Genomic DNA, 22,193 nt, shown 5'->3' with positions numbered 1-22,193 from the left:
TATACAATGTGGGATATCCTGCTGCCCTCTGACCCATGGTACAGAGTAGGGGCACCTGGCTCCCATGGATCTCTGCTGGAGTGGAAGAATGATCTGTAAGAAGAAGAAGAAAAGTGGTCCTTCCATGTTCTCCCAAGATAAGACCCAGCAGAGAGGAGCCCAATAGAAACCTCTACCTTCTCAGGCAGGGGGGCTAGGCGGAAGAAGGTGGGGCCATGGAGGGCAGGAGGGCCAAGCAGATGGAGAAGATGAGGAGCGAGTCACAAAAGAGAGGGAAATCTGCAGGAAAGCCCTAAGAGAAGCTGCACATTTAAACCGGGGCTCCTTTCTGTCCTTCTGGAATGTGACTCCCAGAGCCACATCAGCAGCTGAGCCCAGAAACCAGCAGTGTGTGCAGCTCCCTGGTGTCACCAAGAGACAGCATACACGCACGTGAGCGGCACTTGTGAGTGTGTGCACACACGTTCTGGGCCATAGTCTCCTTTCCCTTCAAGATGCTGCTCGGGGTAGAAGCTGGGGTGGGCAACGTGGAGACCGGAAAGGAAGGAAGACGGAATCAGACATTGGCTGAGCGCCAACCACATGCTGGGGCTGTGCTGGCGACTCACATGCAGCATCTCATTTGATCCTAACATCCCTGATGCCCCTCTTGCAGGTGCGGAAGCGTAGCTCCAGACAGCAGAGCTGGGCCTTGAGCCCTGCATTTCTCCAAGGCACTGCATTGCCTCTGGAATATTCCCAGGGTATTTTACAGAAACTGGCCAAAACCAGGGGCCCCTGGTTTGCGGAAGAGACTAGAGAAGTAGGCAGAGTGCCTCAGAGGGCACAAGACTGACCGGGGCCTGGGATTAATGGAACCATGAGAGGAAAGGGTTAATGGGCTACGATATGAGGTTGGGGGTGAGTCTGACAGACATTCCCTGAGGTCAAATGGGAGAAATTTCCAGGAAGATCCTTAAGGCCTTCAGAGTGAGACTCCTTAAGGAGGGGAGCTTCTGCAGAGGCCTTTCCTGGGGTGATGAGAACAGATGGCTGGAGCCCAGCTGGGGGAGGGGGGGGAACCCAGGCCCCAGAGGGAGGAGTGTGGGCTCACCAGGACCTCCTTACATCAGCCTCCTCTGTCATCCATGGAAGAGTGTCTTTCAGTCCGGGGCAGAGGCTGTTTCCTGCCTGTTCACTCCACCAGCCCCCTTCCAGTCTCCAGCAAGCACCCTACCAAGCGACTTCAGATAGGGAGGAATGGATTCTCACGCCGGACCCCAGTGGATCCAGATGGCCAGGAGAGACACTGCCGTTTGCTAGCAGTGAGGTTTTCCTGTTGCTGATGGTTGGCCGGAGGAAGACAAGAAAGGCACTTAGTAGACTGAGCACCTTGATCTTCGAAGGGGTGGGCCTTTTAAGGAATGAATGGAGGGCAAGGGGCAAATGTGGGGAAGGAAGACTTCACTGGGGGTCGGGGGCTAGGCACATATATGCCTGCTCCTCCATCCCTTTGTTGACTAAAGCCTTTCTGGAAGAAGACAGTGGCTTTCTTGCAGACTCCAGAGCCGACAGGCCTGGTTGGTTGGTACTTATGAGACAAGGGGGAGACATCACACCTAGGGCTGTAAGGCCACTTATCGGGTTCCTGTCGGCACCCACAGTCCTTGACCCAGAGCTCACAGGCCCCTGTAGGCAGCCAGAATTAAGCTGTAGGCTGAGCCCGAATGCTCTAAAGCTGCTGCAGCTTTTCCTAGCCAACAAAGGGCCCCCTCTGAATTTTCTCACCTCTTCCCCCAACCTGTCTGCTGGCTGTGCGACTAGGCCTGGCAAGGGGACCCCCCGCAAGGTGCTCTCAGCATCTGGGCCAGTAGCCCCAGTGGCAGCAGGGAAACTGTGCGTTTGCTCACACAGCCCCTCCAACATGGGGCGGTGTCACCTGGAAGACAAGGAGCTCTGACTCCGGTTGTCACCCCTGTCCCAATTCCCAATCCCATATAAAATCCTTCTTCCTGGGGTGCCTGGGTGGCTCAGTCCGTTACGCGTCCAACTCTAGATTTCAGCTCAGGTCATGATCTCACGGTTTGTGAGTTTGAGCCCCGTGCTGACAGCACAGAGCCTGCTTGGGATTCTCTGTCTCCCTATCTCTCTGAAAATAAATAAACTTACACACACACACACACACACACACACACACACACGCACGCACGCACACACACACAACCAAAACCCCCTTCCTCCTGCTCCCGGCTCCTGTTGCTGCCCTGGGAGAGGCCACATGAAGGTCAGGGACAGGTGGGGAAGCACAGCCGGCTTGAGCGAGGCTGGGAGGCTGGGAGGCTGAGAGGAGCCCTCTGCAGGTCTGGGAACCAAAGCTCCTCATTTTGCTCTACTGCCTCCACTCGCGCCCCGTCCGGTAGGACTGAGAGAGAGACTGGCTCAGCATACCTGAGCCACAGTAACCATAGAGGCAGGCCCTCTGCTGTCAAGAGCTTCCAGACAGCTGTTTCACACTGGTGCCACCCATGAGATCCAGAGGGTCATTGGGTCCCTCAGGACATCACAGCTGCAGAGTAGCCAGAATGCTCCGCCTGTTCCTGTAATTGGCCCAGAGGGGTAGGTGACTCGCTCAGTCACTCGGCTAGTTGGTGGCAGCCAGGATGGGACCAGATGGAACTTAGCTTCCCTGATTCAGGGCCAGTGCTCCCTTCCCTGCCATGGCTGGCTGTCACCTGGCTTCCAGTCTCATTCCTTTCCCTGTCCCCAACAGCCCCCGCATGCTCTTTCCTACGTGGGGACAGAGGATTGGGACCGGATGGTGCCCTCTATGTCAGGGTCTTCTGGCTCCTGTCACCATTTCCAGCCTGATTCCTGACCCTCTGCACTGTCCAGCTGCCAAGAACCTGTCTGTCCCCAGCCCTTTCGTGGGGTAGCACTTGGCACCCCAGTTACAATCTGTCCTTCCATGGTCCTTTCTGCTTTCCTAACAGCAGGACTGGGAGAGGTTCTCGTTGCTCCGGACGCCGTTTTACAAGTGAGGAGACACAGTAATGAGGGTATGTGACCGGTCAAGGGTCACAGGACTGTTGGAGGCAGAGCCGGGACTCAGACCCGAGTCTCCTGAGGCCAAACTGCATGCACTTCCCACCCGGCTGGCCACAGTCTAAGGAGGACAGGCTCCCAGCTGGAGTGGGCAATGCCGCCCTGCCCCTGGCTGGCCTGGAGCGAAGGTCCGATGTATTTGTCACACATATGGTTCCTTTGACCTTGTTTCTAGTACTTCCCACCTGGCTCCCAGGGTCTTAAGCTTGTATAGTGTGTGTGTGCGTGTGGTGTGTGTGCACGCGTGTGGCCACAGATGAGTGGCTCATGTATAAAGAAGAAAAGCATATTTGTCTAATAACAATATATCAATTCAATTACATTGATTTAAATATGTGGGTTCTTTTTTTCCCCCAGAACAGGGACTGAATACATTTTTTTGGAAAGGCAAGGGCAGGAGATTGGAGGGAATGATCACCAGGAAGGGGTCCCCTTCTCTAAAACTTTAGATGTGCTATTGACTTACCTGCATGATGCACATTATTCCCGGCGGACTAGGAACCTGTAGCCAATAGTTTACTAACTTAGAGTCTGTCTCTCGGAGGTTTAAGAGTAATATCATTGCATTTCTTTTTTGGGAAAAATCATGCATTTGGAATAAGCAGGCCCACGCTGCATCCTGACACCCGTGTGCGGCAGGACATCGCAGGAGTGAATTCTAGACACTGAGGGTATCGGGACACTATCTTCTCAATGAGAGAGGCTGGGGCCCATCCAGGACCTTTGGCTTCACCCTGACAGGAAACGGCCTCCCACTCTCTCGGGGCCCCCATGGGGCCCGGGTGGATGGCAGGCTGCCTGGGGCTCGTCTGGCACTGCTGTGTCTTGGACCATCAAGGTTAGGGCCCCCCTCCACATCCTGTCTGCTTCACCCTTTCTTTTAGGAGGCAGGGGGTCTAGCCTCTTTCCCTCAAGTTAGAGCTCACCTTCCCAGGTTCCCTCCGGGTAGCAGGAGGCCGGGCCCCTCTGCCTGATCCCAGATACCCTGCCTCCCGGATGAGCCCTGGGGTAGGGGGACGGGTGCGGAGGGCACTGCAGAAACACCCTGCTGCCTCTTGTATGTCTCTCTGGCAACTCAGCCCCGTACTCTGAGCACAGTCATGCCAAGAGGGCCCTTTAAGGGGGGCAAAGGCCCAGGAATCCTCCCTTGTCTTCGGGGGTGGTGGGCCGCCAGAGGGCCCAGCCTGTTACCTCCGGAAGCTCTTCTCGCCTGGTGTCCGGGAGCTGGGGCGGGAGCCAGGGAGCAGCCCGTCGGTCTCCTGTCTGTCCTTCTCTTCCTCGTGAAGCGATTCATCCCCCAGGAAGTCCCCATCATCCCAGGAGCCCACCGTGCCGTCTGTGGCCTGATACCGGACCTCCACGCACAGGCTGGTCTGGAGGGAGAGGGGCAGGCGGTGAGCAAGGGAACAGCAACCGCAAGGACCATCCGGCACACGCCTTGTGATGTTTACTGAGTGCTTTCACCTCCTTCCCTGACTGGAGGAAGGCACAATGTGTGCGAGCCTCCCCATACCTCCCGCTTCGCAGATAAGGAAACTGAGGCTCAGAAAGACCGAGACTCACAGTCTCAGTCCACTTAATGGGTTCTGGCTCCGGGTCCTGCTGCCCTTGGCGCTACTCCTCCCTGGCCCCCAAGGCGGAGGGCCCACCCTGGACAGCTGAGTCTAGACCGCTGCGGGCTCTCTGGGCCCACTGTATGTGCAATGAAGACTATCATTCAGTGTTCCCAGTGCAGAGGTCACCCCCTCATCCTCAGAAGCAGGGCTGCCTGCAGGGGTGAGGGGGGTATCGGCTGGCCTCCCCTCACTCCTGATGCTGACAGATGTGATGTGAGTGGAGCACACCTTCAGGAGAGGACCCCCGGACACCTCCAAACGCATGGGGTCGGTACATCTTCCTGTTCATCTGACACCCCTACTCTGGAGAAAGGACTTGGGGGTGGCCTTGGGCTTTTCTCTGGGGAAAAGTAGAGCACCAACCTGGGCCCAGGCTGTGCACCCGAGAATCCTGGGTAGGCTTCTTGCTCTGGGTCCTTGGGCCACTTACCTCCTTTCAGCTTTAGTTTCTCCCCAGTGCACAGGGGAGACTCATTCGAGTTCCTTCCTCAACCTGCATGGGTGTCAGTATGGCTCTCAGATGCACTTGCCCTTCCTCAGAGATTGGGGGCTGTCTTGCTCCCGTGACCCACACAGGCAGCCTTCGCTCGGCACGTAGGCTTCTGAGCGGCCAGGCTTCTGTGTCCCCAGGAAATCGAAGGAAAAGGTGCACCTATTTTTTAGAACAGTGAGGGCACTTGCCCAAAGTCACACAGCAGGGAAGTGTCAGTACTGGGATTTGAGCTGAGCCAGGCTCTCTTCCAGCCTCATGCCCTTCCCATGAGCCAATGTGGCTCTTTTGATGGCACCAGATGTGTTGTGCTGGGAAAATGGTGGCCTGGACTTAGAAGCCCTGGGTCCCTATGTTGGCTCTGCTGTTGACCAGCTCTTTGACCTTGACTAAGTTCATTCCTCATCCAGGACTTCAGGGTTCCCATCCACAAAATGAGTAGCAGAGGTGGGTGGTAGGTGGATTAGATAATCTGTAGGTCCCGTCCTCCGCTAATTTCCTAAACCTGATTCTAGAAATACTGAACATGGACTTTGCTGCCTACTCGCCTCTGCCCACTTTCTCTGTTCTCTCTCATGTCACTTCCTCCCACTGGTGGCCAGAGCTCGTTCTGCATTTCCTCTCCCCTTCCTGGTGTGGCTGAGCCCCCCTGACTTCAGGAAGCCTCCCCCCTCCCCAGCCCGTGGAGAGAACGGCCTGGCTGGGGCCAACCTGAGAAGTCTCCAGCACCCTCCTGTCCTCTGCAAGGAAGTATCTTGAGATACAAAGGCACTGTGGGAATTTCTGCACCCTGGCACTCCTCAGAGGGGGTTCCTCCCATCCTAGCCCCCCATGGCCACGGCCCTGCCTTCTGAGGCTATTCCACTGGTTACTGCATAGGGCCATACCTTAGGCGGGACCCAGGTGAGGGAACCATGGTACAACCCATTCTACACATGGGTAAACTGAGGTCAGAAAATAACAGCTGCCAATATTATTTTATGTATCTATTGAGCACTTATTACTTGCTTAGCTTTTCTAAGCACTATCTGTATATTCTCTTTTAATCCTCTGACAATTCCTGTGAAGCAGATACTTGTGATTTGGCTCACTTTGCAAGGAGAGGTAGCCTGCTGACGTCACCTGGTCAGTAGCCTAACTATGCTTTGTACGCAGGGGCTGTGTTCACCAGCACTGAGCCTAACTGCCCAGGAGTGGACACGAATCAGTCGAAGGGGACAAATGCGTCAGAGCAGAGTCAAGGATCAGGGCACCCAGATGAGCTCATTTCTTTCCTTTGTTAGAACAGGCACTGAGCGCCTACACCCCGCTCGTCATTAGGACGTATGTGTTCATGCTGGACGGGCTGAGGTGGGGAGCGACAAGAGGAATAGAAACAAGATCCCTGCCCTCGCGGAATGGCTGGTCTGAGAGAGGCTCCAAGGCCACACCCTGGAGGGGTCAGCAGGGCTCAGCCTGGCCTTCGGGTGACAGGAGAGGCCCCTGCGGCGATTCCTGAGCCACTCAGTGGGGAAGGGAGGGGGTGTCCCAGTGCCCCTTGTCTTGCGTTCTCACCGCGGGAAGGGCTGTGGTGTCCCTCTTGGGACAGCAGACCCTGAGCCAAGGGCTCTGGCCACGGCCCCCAGGCCGAGGGGCTCCGGCAGTCTGACCTGAGCCTCTTCCTCCTGCCTCACCTCGCCATCCATGAGGGGCATCCCCCAGACCTCCCAGTGTGGCCCCCAGGGGACCCCACAATGGGCAAGTCCAGGGACTTTTGGGGGCAAACCCACCTTGATGATAGCATTGTTGTCATCAATGAGGGTGTCGGTCACCTCCACGTGGTTCTCCTCCACCACCTTCTGCAGCACCATGCGGAAGGTCCCAATCAGCCTGTGGACGGAGTGGGGGGCATGGCCGTTTCACATGAGCAGGCGGGAGTGAGGCACTCACACCCTGGGAGGCTGTGACTGGCTGGGGAGCGGGCTGGAGACATGGAGGGCTTGCTCGGGCCCCAGGCTAAGCTTGGAGGAGGGGGGCCCAGAGCCAGGGCTGGTCCTGGCCAGGGCAGCGTGTCCAGGAGCATACGTGATCCCTGACAAGTGTGAGTGGTTGTTTCCCGGGAGACTCGTGGGCAGTGAATGCACTGGGGGTACGTCCACAGACCATGGGCACGGAACCCTTTGGCTTGAGTTCTGTGGGCATGTGGAGTTGGAGTTCAGCCGAGCTCTCTGCCCAGATGCCCAGTGTGGAGCCGCTTCTCCCCATATCGCCCCCCTAACCACCACCAAGGTCTATACCCGCCACTGACATCACTGAGTAACTGGTCCCGTTTAGTCAGCAATGCCCACCCCTGCCTTCTGCAAGCCCATTGAGGGCACGGCCCGCCTGCTTGTGGGATCCCCATACTCCCCGCTGACACAGTGCAGAGCGGGGAGGAGTTGAGTCCTGTGGTCTGGAGTGGGGGGAGTCAGGGGCAGAGACCTGAAGCCCAGCTCTGCTGCCAGCGCCAGCGAGCTCCCTGTCTCTCTCCATCTGTGTCTCCTCAGGTGAGCTAACAAAATCCCTGCTCCCCAGAGCCGTTTAGAGCGCCGAGATCCTCTGTGCCACATTCTTGCCCGAGCATCTAGCACACAGTCAGCATTCCAGAAGCAATCTGGTGGGTGTCAAGGGGGTGTAGCTATACTGGGAGACACTCCCCCCCCCACCCGGGACAGGGGCCATGTGTCCTATTTGCAGCCCCTGTTTGAGATTTTCAGCACACAGGACATCTCAATATCTGCTGGCTGAATTAATGAACAACAGTGGGTGCCTAATAAATGCTGACTGAGTTGGCTGGAACCCCATGTCACTCTATGGTTTGAAGGTTATTGCTCTGGGAGAGAACAGGGTATGCAGAGAGATGTTCTCACACGGTGATTCCACATGGGGTAGATTAAAGTGTGCACACCATTTCTGGTTGAAAGGACAGAGACCGGGGTTGGGGGCACCTGCAGTGTGTGGGAGCCAGAGGGGGCCTCGGGGTCACCCGGTGCTGCCCTTGACTGACAAAGGAAGGAAGGTGAGGCCGAGAAAGCGGGAAGGGATTCAGTGAACTGATGGCAATTTCAAGAAAGGGGAGGCATCAGGTGGATTCTGACTTTAGTGGACATATCTGACGTCTGTACTCTCCTGAAGAACTCTCTTAATAAAAGAGCCTCCTCTCCGTGTGAAGGGAGGGAGTGGTGGGAGCGGCCATGGATAAATAGGAAACGCTTCCCCCTAGCGCTCAGAGTCCTCTCAGCCGGCTGTTCCACCTCCTTGAGGGCAACACTGTTCCTACCACTCCTCCATTGGAAGCCCCTTACCAGGCTTCTAGGTGCTTCTCAGAGCCAGCCCAGCGGACGCCTCCTGCCTGGCTGGGTCCTGGCCTCTCCCCAGCTTGAGCAGCGCCCAGAGAGGAGAAGTCCCCTTTCCTAGCAGAAGAGGGATCAGCACACACGCTGTAATGTGGGAAGACACCCCCAGGGGGCAGGGTGGTGCTAACCAGGGTCAGCCTCAGACCTTAGACTTGGATGGAGGGCCCGAGAGGAAGGCTTCTCCAGCATTTCATTGAGGAGTCCCTCAGCATCCTCTCCAGCCCCTGCTAGACACCAGGTGACAGGGATCTCACTACTCCACAGCTGTGCTCACTGCTTTAAGCCCACAGTGAGCCAAGGTCTACCTCCTGGCAAATTCCCCACTCTTAACATCCTGGTCTAAGCCTTGGCAACACACAGACTAAATGCCATCCTTAACAGAAGCAGTGTAGACAGCAGAAAGAGGCTGGACTCGAGTCAGATAGAAGTGGGTTCACCTTGTAGGATCTAAGAGCTGTGTGACTTTGGCTAGCTCTCAAACCTCTCTGAGCCCCACATTTCTCCGAAGGAGGTGAAAGTCCTTGCTTCAATGGGTGGCGGTGAAAGCATTCAAGTGAAATTCCTCTGACACTGCCCCACTCAGGGCCTGTCCTTCCTCCCTTCGCTGAGCGCAGGGTTTGCTGTCTGGAGGGCCCAGGCAGTGCTGGGCTTCTCTGTAAGATGGGCACCTGCGGGCAGGTGCACAGCCTCACAGAGCCAGGGGTCTGTCTGTGGCCCCAACCAGAGGGTGGGGCCAGGACCCCGGGACCCCAGGGGTTGGCTCTGGGGCTTTCACTCCTCACAGATTCCCCCAACGTCCTCCAAATGAAAATAAAAAACAGTATTCTTTGAAATGGACAATTGATATTATCTCAATCTTCAGCAAAGTATGAAGAAAAGCATTTTTAAAAAACGTTGCTCTTTTTGTGGGTCTATCCGTAACATACTAAGCAAAACGAGGGTGCCTGCTATGAAAACACAGGTTTAAAACAAGTGTCCTAATACTGCTTCCAACAGGATGCCACCTCGCAGCTCCCTCCATAGATGTTCTTTGGGGAAGGAGCTAGTGCAGGAAACTCCAGCTCTGGCCTGTGTGGTGACCCCGGAGACCCCCCTGCCCTTTGTCCAGCCTGGCTGCCGACTCAGTGAGATCTGACTGTTGCCTCTTCTCCCCTGGGTGGGTCAGCACGGGAGGAGCTGCCTGGGAGAGGGGGCCTAGGGTGACCCAGCAGGGTGGGCTCACGTGCCCTCGGACAGCAATGTCCTTTCCCTGGAAAGTGGAGGTGTGAGTCCATTTGTCCCGTGAAAGGACAGGAGCACTGTCTCGGGGGTCAGGAGGTTGGGGATTGAAGACGACCTCTGCCCTGACCCTGCAGTGTGACCCTGGGCAAGGGCCCTTTCTGGGCCTCAGTTTCCCCAAGACTGTGAGATGAAGGACCTGGGACCTGATGTTCTGTCCTCTGACAATCATGCTTCTGTGGGCCATCCAAGTTACCCGTCACAAAGAGCATCCCCTCAGGATGCTGGGCTGGCCTCCACGGGGAGGCCAGAGAGGCCGGGTAGGCTGGGCAGGGGCAGGATTCCTGGGTAATTAGCCAGCAGGGAGGGCGCCTTAGGCATGAATGGGTCCATAGACAGACCACAAGAGAGCAGCAACCAAGCACCAGGGCCTGTCAATAATTCATTGCTTTCCCCTGGGAGCCCGTGTCAAGTGCCCAAGGTCTGGCCAGGCCTCCACCGCTCTCCTGGCTCCTGAATTATTCAGAAGTCCCAGGAGACTGGTGCCTGCATCAGGCCACACACACCTTCCACCCCCCCACCCCGCCCCACTTCAAGGGCTCTGGACAGGCGAAGGGGAACACGCAAGATCCTCTGAACCCAGCACCTTGTTCTCACAGGAGTCCCAAGCTTCCTGAAGGAAGACCTCATTCAAGGTGGGCTGGGCAGACCCGCCCTGTCTCCTCCTCCTGGCAGCCCCTACGACCACTGGGTAAGGGGCCAGTTTCCAAGCCACCCTCTACTTCTAGAACAAGTCTTTCTCTGAGACAGGTGGTAATGGCATCAGGGCTATAAATTCCATTTCTCATACCAGCTTCCTTTACCTCAGTTTCCCCGAACGCATCAATCATGTGACCTGCCTCTCATTCTGCCCTGAATTCTTCAGAGGAGACAGGCCATTGGGATTTCTGCTTCCAGAACCTTCCATCCTGCACACTCTCTGACTCCTGACCCCATGGGGACATTCATTCATTCATTTGTTTGTTCCACAAAGTACCTAGGGGCCTGCTAGGGGCCAGGCACTGTCCCAAGTGGCAGGTGTGGCTGCCCCGCCCCCCTCAGTTCAGCTGCCCCAGGGGCAGGAGACTGGCAACTCCAGGGTGGGGAGACCTGCCCTCCCGCTCTGGCCCCCAAGCTGGCCTGTGTCAGGATGAATTCTGTGCTCTCCCCGAGAAGGGCACCACTTTCTCCATCCCAGCTCGGTAGCCAGAAGTGCTGGGACACTCGTAGGCTTTCCGAGGAAACGAAGACCCTCTCCCTCCGGGCCCAGACCTCCCCTGAAGGGGCTTCTTGCCTTCTCTTGGGTGGGTCGCAGAGGATGGGAAGAGAGGAAGAAGGGGAGAATCAGCTTAGGATCTCTCTTGTCTCTCTTGTTGGCATTTTAGAACAACTACTTGAAGCCTGAAGTTTCAGCATATTCACTGGGATGGTATTCAATGTCTCAATTTAACAAATACTTTTGATTTGTTTATAGCAAGAGTTTTGATATTTCTAAGGGTTTCGGTGACTGTCTATCAACTTCACTATAAATAATGTACCAATCTCTTTCATGTCTGTGGTTTCTATAATCACTGCTCACAAATCCTGGTTTCTGGGAGGTCCAGGATTAGGAAGGGGAGAAGGAAGTAGACAGCCTAACCCCAGCCCTTCCACTGTCTTGTGGCCTCAGTAGCCTCTCCGAGACTCAGTTTCCCCACTTGTGCAGCAAGGGTTGCCCTGGCTGAGTTCTGGGGCTCTGACATCTGCGTGTGGGTCCTTGCCGGGGTGTCTGGGTGTCTCTCCTGGCCGCCAGCTTCCAATTCTTCCCTTCCCACACCCACTTCAGTCGCGTGTGGGCCCTTCTCTGTTCCTCCTTCTTCTGTCCTCACAAGTCACCTGATCTCTCATCGCAGGGAAGAAGGTTTTGCTTCATCTTGGGGGCGCCTGGTGGGGTATCTCACTAACTTCTCTTGTGGATACCAGAAGCAGCTGCCTGAATGACACGCCCCTCCAAGAGGCCAAGGGGGGGCCCTATCCTTGTGACCCTGCCAGCAGGCCCAAAATGTCCGTGCCCCACGCTCAGCTGAGATGTTGTGGGTTCCCAGTAAAACCACAGAATCCTTGAAGTCCCTGTGGTTCAGCCCGTCCCGATCCAAAACTTTCATGGTCCACTTTCTGCTTGGTCTCTCCCAGTAATGGGGAGCTCATTACTTCCCAATAGCTCATTGGTTGGAGAGCCCAAGCTACCATTCAGCTGTCTGCTGTCTCCCAGCAATGCACCCTCATCCTGGTCCTGACTCTGGGAATGGTAGAAAACTCTCTTGGGGAACAGGCATGGTGACTTCATCTCTCATTTTAGTACCTCTAGTGACTAGTGCAGTGTCTGCCTGGTACAGAATATTTGCTCAGTAAATGTTTGATGAGTGACTAGAAGATTGAGTGGATGGATTCTTGGATGGATGGATGGATGGATGGAAGGATGGATGGAAAGATAGTTATGGAAGAATGGATGGAAGGACAGATGGAAGCATGGGTAGAAGGGTGGATATACGGATGGACGAACATGTCGTCTGTGGTCTTCTTCTCCAGGCTCTTAGCCTCTTTTCAGATTTAAAGTCCCTTCCCTTGGCAACCACAAAGAGCTGACTACTGGTATTCTCTCCAACCAGCATGAGGACATTGGAACCCTCCTCTCTCACCTCCCCTGCTCTGATTGTCCTACTTCTATTAAAATTACCTAAGATTATTTCAGCTTTTCTTTTATTTGTAGCCTCCTCCCACTGTTGAGTAATACCGCACTCTCAGTGAGTAGTATCCCCATGTTTTTCTGGCCGTGTTGCTGTTCAGCGATGATGCCCTCTAGCTGGTATACAAGCAATTGGGTTTTGAACCCCCAAATGGGACTTTACATTTCTTATGTATAGCCACCATTCCAGACTGTTCAAGTCATTCTGAATTCTGCTTGTTGCCCAGAGAGAAGAGTGGGCACTACTTTTACTGAACCCTTAGTAGTGATAGTGCTCATGTAGTAGGTGTGTTTCATTGAAGAATGTAAGCTCCATGATGGTAGGCACTTGTTATCCTCAGCACCTAGTTCCGTGCCTGACACACAGTGGGCGCTTAGTAAACATTTGAGGAATGAATGAATGAATGAATGAACGAACATCTATATCCTTTAATTCTCACAGCTTCCTTTGAGTTAAGTACCTGCCCTTTCTACACGTGAATACATCAGACTCAGAGAGGTTATGTAACCAGCTCAGGGTCACACAATAGATGACTGAGCTGTGAACCTGAGATGAGGCTTGCCTGACTCCCAAACCACCGCACGAGGCTGCCTCAGAGTCTCTCGTCCTTTCTGGGTATGGCAAGTCTGTCCTCAAGGTTACAGATGGTCCATTATGTTATCTTCCATTATATTAACTCCTCTGCTGGGTAACTGTCACCCAGGATGGTGTAAACGGGGAGACTTACAGAAGGGGACAAGAAGCCGAGATGGGGCCGGGGACAGAAGGGGTGAATGGAGGATAGACTGTTCTTGGCTGACCATATTTGGGAGGGCTGAAGGACTCTGAGGGCAACATGAGAGAGCAAGGAAGGGGGTCTTTGGTGATCAATCCAGGATAAGCTGGGGATGTGAGTCCCCTTTTAAACTCAAAAGAGAGAGCAGCCCAAGGAGAAGGGCAGGCGCCCAGCCCCTTCAGGCCCCATGTCTCCCTCCCCACACTTACTTGTTGCTGAAGACTTTGCTATAGTTGAAGATCTGAATCTCGAGTATCTCATTGCTGTCGATGCTGCTGGCCACTGGCCACCGGAAGGTCTAGGAAGAGAGAGACAGCTGTGGCCTTACATGGAAATGACAGGGAAGGGTATGAGGAATAGAAGGGGGAATCCCTGAAAAGTGGCCCCTCACATCGGCCCAGTGTTCCACAGGAATACGTTTCACACCTAGAATCTCATTTAATTCCAACCAACACTTTGTGACCCATTCCTTTTTCAAAGATGGTGCTCGGAGAGGTCTAGTGACCTGCCCAAGGTCATATGGTTAAGTGGAAGAACCGAGAACTAACCAGGACTTCTGACTCTCAGCCAACTCCTGGGGTGTGCTTTGGAGTAGGTGGTGCAACCGGGGTGGGGTGGGCTCCAGGGTAACAGCAAGGATTGTGGGTGTGGGCTTGGTTTTTGCGTGTGCTGAGTAGAGTTGGAAGCTCCCAGATCTCTCCTGGTAGGATCATGCTGGCCAGTCTAGGCTCTGCTCTGAGCGGGAGGTCCTGGGCTCCCCCGTTCAGGTCAAAGTACCCCTCACACCAGCAATGTTAACTTTGGGGACAGACTTCAGCTGTTTAGTGTCATCAGGGTCAGGCCCACAGAGGACAGACAGCCTGTTTCCAACTCCCTGCTTCTAAATTTACCCTCACAGCTTCTGTCTTGGCTTCATTATGAAATCGATTATAATGATGAGCAGGAAGCTGAATGGGATTTTTCCGGATGCCCTAGAAATGGCAATGCAGGCCCAGACAGAGGCCAAAGGTGCTAAGGACCCCACCCTCTAAAGATGGCTGCCAAGAGGCAGACCAGGCACCTCCCTCAGGGCTTCCCCAAGGGCCTGCTACCCCATACCCCCACCCTAGCCCTCCTTCTCCCTGGGGTGTAAAGAAGACTGAGGAAGGGAAAGGTGGCAATGGTCACTTCCTAGACACGGTATTTTTGCGACACCTTCCTAGGAGAATTGCTCAGAGAGGGTGAGCCACCTGCAGGAAGGGGAGCCTGGCATGCAAGTTCCCAGTGCCATCTGCCCGGGCAGCGAACTGACTGTTCCCCGAGCCTCTAGGGAGACCCACAGAACACCACAGGGCAAGGACAGTGGCCCTAAGGAGCCCGATATGCCAGGTGTGGCAAGTATGGGGTTTATGCTCAAGCGGATCGAACAGTCTGGATGGATGGATAGCCCAGCTCAGCAAGCCTGCCTTCCAGGGGAGGGGTCCACGGCTTGGATGAGGCTGCGGGTCGTACCCCGAGTGGCAGGAGCTGGGGGCAGGGCGGAGCCAGGTGTCCTAGGCTGGGAATCCTGGGACAGGCCGCTCAGGTCCCCCACAGAACGCACCCACACGGTGTTCTATGAGACAGCCGGGGCTCGCAGGCCAGCCTTGCCGGCTCCCGGAGCTGCCGCAGCTCTCCAGAGAGGCCGCCATCCCACAAGGGGGGGTCTGTGTCCTTGGCAGTGCCCCAGAATCAGGCCACGCCCCCAGCCCAGGCTGCAGTGGGTAGAGGAGGCGGAGGGCCTGAGCCAGCGTCCTGCCCCCCTCCATGCGCTGAGCCACCACAAGTCCGACAGAAGCGAGACCAGGCCAGGCTGGAGCAGCAAACCTTTCTGGGCTGGACTTTGGAATAACTGAACGTGACCAGAGAGCTCTGAGGTCTGGTCACGATGCCGTGAAGAGATGGTATCAAGGGGGATTGTGACAGAAGGTGGAAGGCGGTGACTATTAAATTCGCTTCATGTTTCTACCCCACCAGAGCCAGACTGCTCAACAGGCTAGAAGTAAACAAAAATGATAGCAATCTTAATCAGAACTGCCATTTATAGAGAACTTTTCATTACGCAGGGATCTCAATGCTTTAGATGCACTGATTCATTTACTCTTTACCACAGGCCGACGGGCTGCTCCCAGGTTCTCTGTCTCATACACAGAGAAGCCAGGCCTCACAGGGTAACAGGGTTCCGAGATCTCTGCTGGGGGTGACTGAGCGGCTCGGGGTCGGGGTGGGGGGCTCTGTTAGCTCCCCCTGCAAGCCGTTCTGATGCTTCCTTCCCCCAGACCGGGGGCAAAGGGGCTCGGGAGGGACCAGGCCAGCGTGGCAAGGCCCTGCCCAATGTGGGCAGGCCTGTCTCAGGAAAATGGCCCCATGTCACTCTCTTCAGTCCCAGGGAGGGTTCAGCTGCTGGAGCGGGCGGTTGAGGGAGGAAGAAGCAGCAAGCAGCAGAAGGAGAGGGGTGGAGGTCCTGGAGGGAGAGGGTTCTGACCAGGGCCTCGGGGGGGACTTTGGAAGCCAGGGACATGGCGGAAGGGCAGGGCGGGTGGGCAGTCGGCCCCGGCTCGCAGGCCTCATTAAGCGGCTTTGGCCCCTGCTGTCTGGATGCCTCCAGCTTGGCTGAGGATGTGGTTTTCTTAATGAAGTTGCTTTTAATTGAGCTGCGGGGAAATAAGCTGGCTAATGAATTTGGGCCCAACTCATCAGCCTCTGGGCTGTGGGGAGAGGCCTGGGAGCCTCCAAGATTTCGGTTTCCTCCGGGGCCTTTGCTGCACCTGAGGGGGTGGGGGTGGGGTCTTGGGCTCCAGATGGAGAGAAAGGTTAGGAGGACTGATGGATGTGGGGGGGAGGGGTGATGGGCATGGAGGGGGCACTTGTGGGGATGAGCACTGGGTGTTATATGGAAATCAATTTGACAATAAACTATTTGTAAAAAAAAAAAAAAGAGAGACAGGTTAGGAGAACAAAGACATGACTGTGGATGCGGGAGCAGGACAGGAAGGGGCATGGAGCAGCGATGTTAACGAAGGGAAGGCAAAGGATCAGCAGAAGGTCATCTCTAGGAAAGGGGACCCGGACAAGGACAGTGCTTACGACTTCTGCGTGCCCACCACCAGGCACGGACTCGCCTAGTGACGCTGGGGACCAGAGCCACCCAGAGGCTTTCGTGCAGGAAGAGAAGACCTGGTCCAGAGGGCCGCTGCCCTGCACCCTGACTCTCACCCTCGCACGCTCTCCCGCCCCTCACCTCCCATGTCTGCCCACCGCCCCCTCTTCTCTGTTCTCCTTCTCTTCTGCTCCTGTCCTGCTTTCTCCTCATCGCCTCCATTATCAGTTTCTCTCGGTCTCTGTCCCTCTCTCAGTGGTTCTCAGTCCTGCCTACACAGGAAATCCCTTCTAGAAGTTTCTAACCATCCCGCTGTGCCTCTGGAGGGCTGGGCCTCGGATGGTAGGCGCTAGCAGGTGCCCGCCTGTGAATCCAGGCCTGAGGACCCCCGCCCAAGGGAAGGACCCTCCCGAGAAAGGGAGGCACCAGCTTCCTCCCCCTCCCCCACCTGCCACGAGGCAGAATGGGCAGGGCTTGGCCACCTGTGTCCAGCTAAGGAAAAGGACCTGGGGCCCAGGGAGCTCTTTGCGGCACCCGTTTGGCCTCTTCCAGAACCAGACGCCTGGGTTTTGGTTTGGGTTTAATTTTCCTCAGCTCTTTCCTCTATTTTTACTTCTGTTAAAACTTTTCAATGGCTTCTCCACTGCTGCCCCAAATAGGTATACATTCCCCTTCCTAGGACTCAAAGTCTCCCTGGCTATGACCCAGGCGACACTTCCAGCCACTTTCCTTCACCCAGCAACTACCCACTGAGCCCTGGGAACAGCAGTGAGCAAGACACGCAAGGTCCCCTTCCAGTGAGTTCCGAAGGACGTGCCCTCTGTCATTTCTCTTAGTTCCTCTGACAAACAAGAGGTATGGTCCCGGCCCAGCTGCCACTTAGCTCTATGACTGCAGGCCACTCCTGGCTCTCTGCCTCGGCTCCCTCATCCATAACATGAGGGAGACAATATCTACCTTGCGGGGCTGTTGAAAGAACCAAACGAGACCAGCTGGGTGGATTCTGTAAGCAACACAACACTGCAGAAATTGGAGGTGTGACTTATTTTGTTTCATTTTGTTTTTCCCTGTGGGGACTTTCCACCTGCCTGGGGCCGACCCTCACCCCCTCCCTGACTCGCCATGTCCTCTCCCTCTCCCTCCATCACTTTCTGACCACCTCTCTGCCTTGGCCTGTGGGTTTCCCATTTCTCTTTTTCCAGAAAAGATGTCGTTTCTCATCGTCTCTTCATTTTTGCTGTTACTTCCTTCCCAGTTGAGGCGTCGTGACTGACATGTATGGAGAATACAGCGAGACCACAGAGGGAGATTTGGGAGCTCAGGAGCCCCCCGGCCCATGCACACCCCTTCAGAACCCGGATAGCACGTCTGGGTAGAACTAGATACTTCTCAGAACACCTTTTGCTAATAACCGAGGTTCACGACAGCATGGCCAAGATGTGATTCTTTTACACACGGGGAAGTGGAGGGTGTGGGTCGTGTCATCAGCACCTGGCTGGTTGGTGCCAGAGGCAGGATTTGAACTCAAGTCTTCTGATACTTAGCTCAGGGCTTGCCCCACCACACCACACCCTCTCCTGAAGCCAGGGAGATTAGTTGACGGGGTCCATGGCTCTGACAATCCTTCAAGATTGACAAGAGCAAAAATATTTGTTTATTGAGTGCTGACCATGTGCTACGCATCAGCTACACACTGCACACACAGTATATAATTTAGTCCCCACTTCGCAGATGAAGGAACTGAGGCTCAGACAGGATTTGCCCAAAGTAATTCAGCGAGTAAGTGGCAATGTAGCTTAGTAGTTGAGATTATAGTCAGACCCTCACAGAAGTCAATTAGCAGGTCAAGGAGTCCAGGCTATCCTGCTGGAAAGACCACATGGAGAGAGGCCGTGGAGAATGTGAGGCCACAAGGAGGCCCACGGTGTTCCAGACAAAAGTCGGCACCAATGGTGCTCCCAGCTGGATGCAGAAGAACTGCCAGCTGAGCCCAGCCAACTCAGAGACTCATGAGAAATGCGACAATGTGGATAATTTCAGTGGCTGGGTTTGGGGCTGGTTTGTTACACAGCAGTAGCTAGCTGTGACACTCCCGCATGCCATCTCTCTGAGAGACTCAGGGAAGCCTGACAGCAGTGGAGGAGCTGGGCTCCATGCCCTGGGCCTTGCCCTCCACACACTGATGCTTTGCTCCCTCTCTTCCTATTGCCCCAAGTACTCCAGGGACAGCTTGATTGTTGCGCTCCGAGCAGTTCAGACCATAAGCACAGTGGTCAGGCCTAGTTGCGTCTTGTTCACGGAGGTCTCCCTACATCTGGCACAGGGCCTGGCATACAGTAGGCACTCAACAAACGGACCTCAGGTGGCTACCTGAGCTGCAGCACTGCTCACTGCTGGCGGGTGAGCGCGGGTGGGTGAGTTCACTCTCCACACCTCAGCTTGCTCTTCTGTAAAGTGAGGGTAGCGGTCACAGTACTGCTTCTCTGGGGTCACCGTGAGGCTGGTGGAGTGCTGCACAGAGCCTGGCCCAGGGTGAGAGTCCCACCAACATGGCGGCTTATTATCACGCTTCTTCTTGCACTGTTAGCTCCAGGAGCCAAGGCAAGGCCTGGAATTCTTGGGCATGGCCCTCTAGGAACTCAGGAGGCTTCTGAGAAGAAAGGGCCTCTCCCAGCCTGAGACCAGCACCAGCATGATTTTCTTTCCGTGGCCACAACAGCTGAAAGTTGTGCCTTCTACTTCTGGAGGTGCCCTGAACATTGCTGGCCTGGAGACTGGGCCAAGGGAGTCACATAACATTTAAGATTCCACACCATGTCAGCGTCCAAACACAGTGGGGGACTCAGGTAGTAGCTAAGCCAAACACTGCCGCTCAAGGTGTCACGAGCCAGTAAACCTCATGCAGATGTTTTCTGAGCCCCTTCTGTGTTTGCTGAGCACCTCCTTGTGCAAGGCTTTACATACGCCACTGTGGGTAGTACAGGATGCAAGTATGTTTCCCAGTTCTGTGGGAGCCCCTGGATAGCTCTGGAGACACGCACAGGCCTGAAATTGCCGCCCATGATAGGAATGCTGACAAAAATAAAGTGGCAAGTGTTAGGGGCAGAAGGAGGAAAGGAGGGCCTCTGTCAGCAGGAGTGGCCTCAGGGTCCCAGGGGAGTGAGAAGCTGTGGCCTGGTTGGGCAGCTCCAGGCCGGGGCCTGACCTGACAGGTGCTGGCCAGGGCGGCAGAGTTCCACATCCTATCAGCCCTGGAGATCTAGGAGCCATGGAAAGGTTTCCCTGATGCAAGCTGGAGAATGACCTGGGCTGTCCTGAGCTTCCATCACGGGGTAGGTCTGGAAACATCCCCGATCAGCAAGACAATGAACTTAAAGGGACAGTCCTCCAGATCCGAGGGGGACGGAATTGGGGTGTGTTGCAAAGCTTTAGGGAAGAGATTGTTTGGGACTGTAAAGACCCGGGACTTGAGCTGGATCCGTTCTTGTGTTTGTTCTTTTACTTGGCAATATTCCCTGTGCCCTGTGCCGGGTACCAGGCCACCGATGAACCAGACAGGTGCATTCCTGGCCCCAGGGAGCTCACAGCCCGTGACAACCAAGGACAAGCAAAGTGGGCAGGTGAGGCCAGCCCCTGGCCCCCACCCCCAGGCTGATAACGTCTCCCTCTTCTGGGTTCAGAAGACCCGTGGTCTATCTTTGTCTACACCGGGTCCCTCTTCTCACTGGACTGAGCCCCTTGAAGGTAAGACTGAGCCTCCTTCACTCTGCAAGTGACCATAGGCTCTGGAGTCAAACAGACTTGGGTTTAAATCCTGAGGTGGCAACTTATCACCTGGGGAGATACCAGCCCAATGAGTTGTGATACTTGTGTCAGGATCTTAGCCCATCCTGCCATACACGAGGGGCTCAGGAAGTGGTGGCTGCTCTTATCATTCCCACAAGCACTGCTGTTTTCTGGACTCGCCTGCAGAGCCCGGTCCACACAGGGTCTGGCTTAGAGTCAGGCTTGGGGTGGGCTCAGGGTGACCTCTCACACTTCTCCAGGGCAGGGCCCTCTGCTAGCTGCTGGCCCAGCATGAAGGCTCGAAGGCTCGTCCTCTCTCTCTCTCTCTCTCTCCCCTCCCTCCTTCCCTTCCTCCTCCAGAGCTGAAGGTTAAATGCAGGATCTCAGGTTCCAGCCTTGAGGAAAGGAGACACCATGTCCAGGTTCTGTTTCCACCCATTGTTGTCTGAAGCATTGTTTTTCTTCCATGGCCGTCTCCTCTCCACTCAGGTTCCCCAGCCCAGCCCGCAGCAGCCCCTCTCACCCCTGTCTGAGTACAGAAGGGAGAGACATTTGCTATCTTGTCTTTTATTTCATTTTTCAGCCATGTGACTGTTCTACAAGATAGAGCAAGGAGTAATTCCTATTTTACAGAAGGGGAATCTGAGGCCCAGAGGGATTCAGTGCCCAGCCCAAGGTCACAAGGTTTGCAAATACCTCCATGAGGACTGTAGCCCAGTTCTCACAACTCCCGGGCCAATGCGCTTTGTACCTCACCGAGCTGGTTCCCAAAGGCTCTAGGCACAGTAAGCAAGTGTGAGAAGAGAGACTTTCAGAAAAGCCAAGAGACCTTCACAAGCTTTGCAAAGGGGTAGATGAGGTTCTTTTCCAAGCTTGTTCTGGAACCACAGACAGCCTGGTTCTTTCACGGACCAGCAAGAGAGCTTATGCCTTGTCCACCCCAGTCTGGGGAAACAGGTTAAGCACGGGTGCCCTTCCAGGCTCTCCTTGGGGGCTGAGCTGACCCAGGCCCCTGGGCCCTCCCTGAGTGGGAGATGGGACAGAAGATGATTGCCCAGGAAGTGATGTCAGATGGGGCTTCCCCGGGGAAGTGACTGCTTGCAGGTCCTGCGGTGTGGGGGGGCCTGAGCTTTGCAAGTCACTTGGCCCCCCTTCTGTTTCGGTGGGCTCCTCATGGTGATGTCCAGAAGCTTCTCAGTCAGCTCAAGTGGGCGGAACGTTCCCCAGGGGAGGACCACCTCTCCCTAGCTTGGGGTCGCTCTGACTGGCCACGTGCTTTTGCTCATTACTCCCCGGCTTCTGCCCCCTCCCCCGGCTTCTGCCCCTTCCCCGCTCCTTAGCTGGGGAACTAGAAGCTCCCCCGTGGCCCTCGTTCCTAGTTGCATTCTCATGTGCTATGGAGCCTGCTTCTCCCTGAGGGGTGTCCTAGCCTGTCACACAGGAGGCACTCAGAATGGGGTGCCATGCTCGCATTGGGGCCAGCAGGGATGGATTCTCCACGTGCCCCGTGTTGGGCAGCATCGGGAAGAGGAAGGACACGGTGATTAACTTTGAATGTCATGTATACCTGGGGCTCGGGTGTCCTGGGTGCGGTTAATGGAAAGGGGTGGGAGCATCCTTGGCAGGGGCATCAGGTTGTGCTCAGTGGCTGAGGCCTGGGTGGACAAGTCCCCTGGGAGACTTGATGAGGAGGCAGTCAGACGCTCTGGGGGCAGAGGTCCAAGGAGGCAGGACCGAGCCAGGGGACAGAGTCCCCTCCCAGGGACTGAGCCAGGCTGCCTGTGTCTAGGCTCAAGCAGCCCCTCCTCTCAGAGCCCTGACCGATGAGCTGGGGAGGAGGAGGAGGGAGCATAGGATGCACAGCGTGACAAGTCTAAGGCCACGCTGCTGGCTCAGTATGCAGTAATGGGGCCACCTTCACCATCATCCCTCATTCTGCCCATCATTTGACCAAGAAACCTCATACCCAT

At 55.4% G+C, this 22,193-nt stretch overlaps 1 protein-coding gene across 4 annotated transcripts in view; it reads right to left on the bottom strand.

Annotated features, from left to right (window-relative positions):
- Window positions 1–22,193, bottom strand: part of OTOF (otoferlin) — a 92,945-nt gene that overhangs the window by 47,945 nt on the left and 22,807 nt on the right. For all 4 annotated transcript variants that reach the window (XM_039238358.1, XM_039238359.1, XM_039238360.1 and 1 more), the window contains exons 3-5: window positions 13,529–13,617; window positions 6,957–7,056; window positions 4,273–4,454 (exon numbers count right to left, since the gene is read on the bottom strand). In XM_039238358.1, the coding sequence (XP_039094289.1) occupies window positions 4,273–4,454; window positions 6,957–7,056; window positions 13,529–13,617 (371 nt within the window). The remainder of the gene's footprint in view (window positions 1–4,272; window positions 4,455–6,956; window positions 7,057–13,528; window positions 13,618–22,193) is intronic.

Source organism: Hyaena hyaena, unplaced genomic scaffold (assembly GCF_003009895.1).
Source record: "Hyaena hyaena isolate Hyena2069 unplaced genomic scaffold, ASM300989v1 scaffold_138, whole genome shotgun sequence".
Taxonomy (NCBI): Eukaryota; Metazoa; Chordata; class Mammalia; order Carnivora; family Hyaenidae; genus Hyaena; species Hyaena hyaena.
This window is presented reverse-complemented; position numbering and strand designations above follow the sequence as displayed.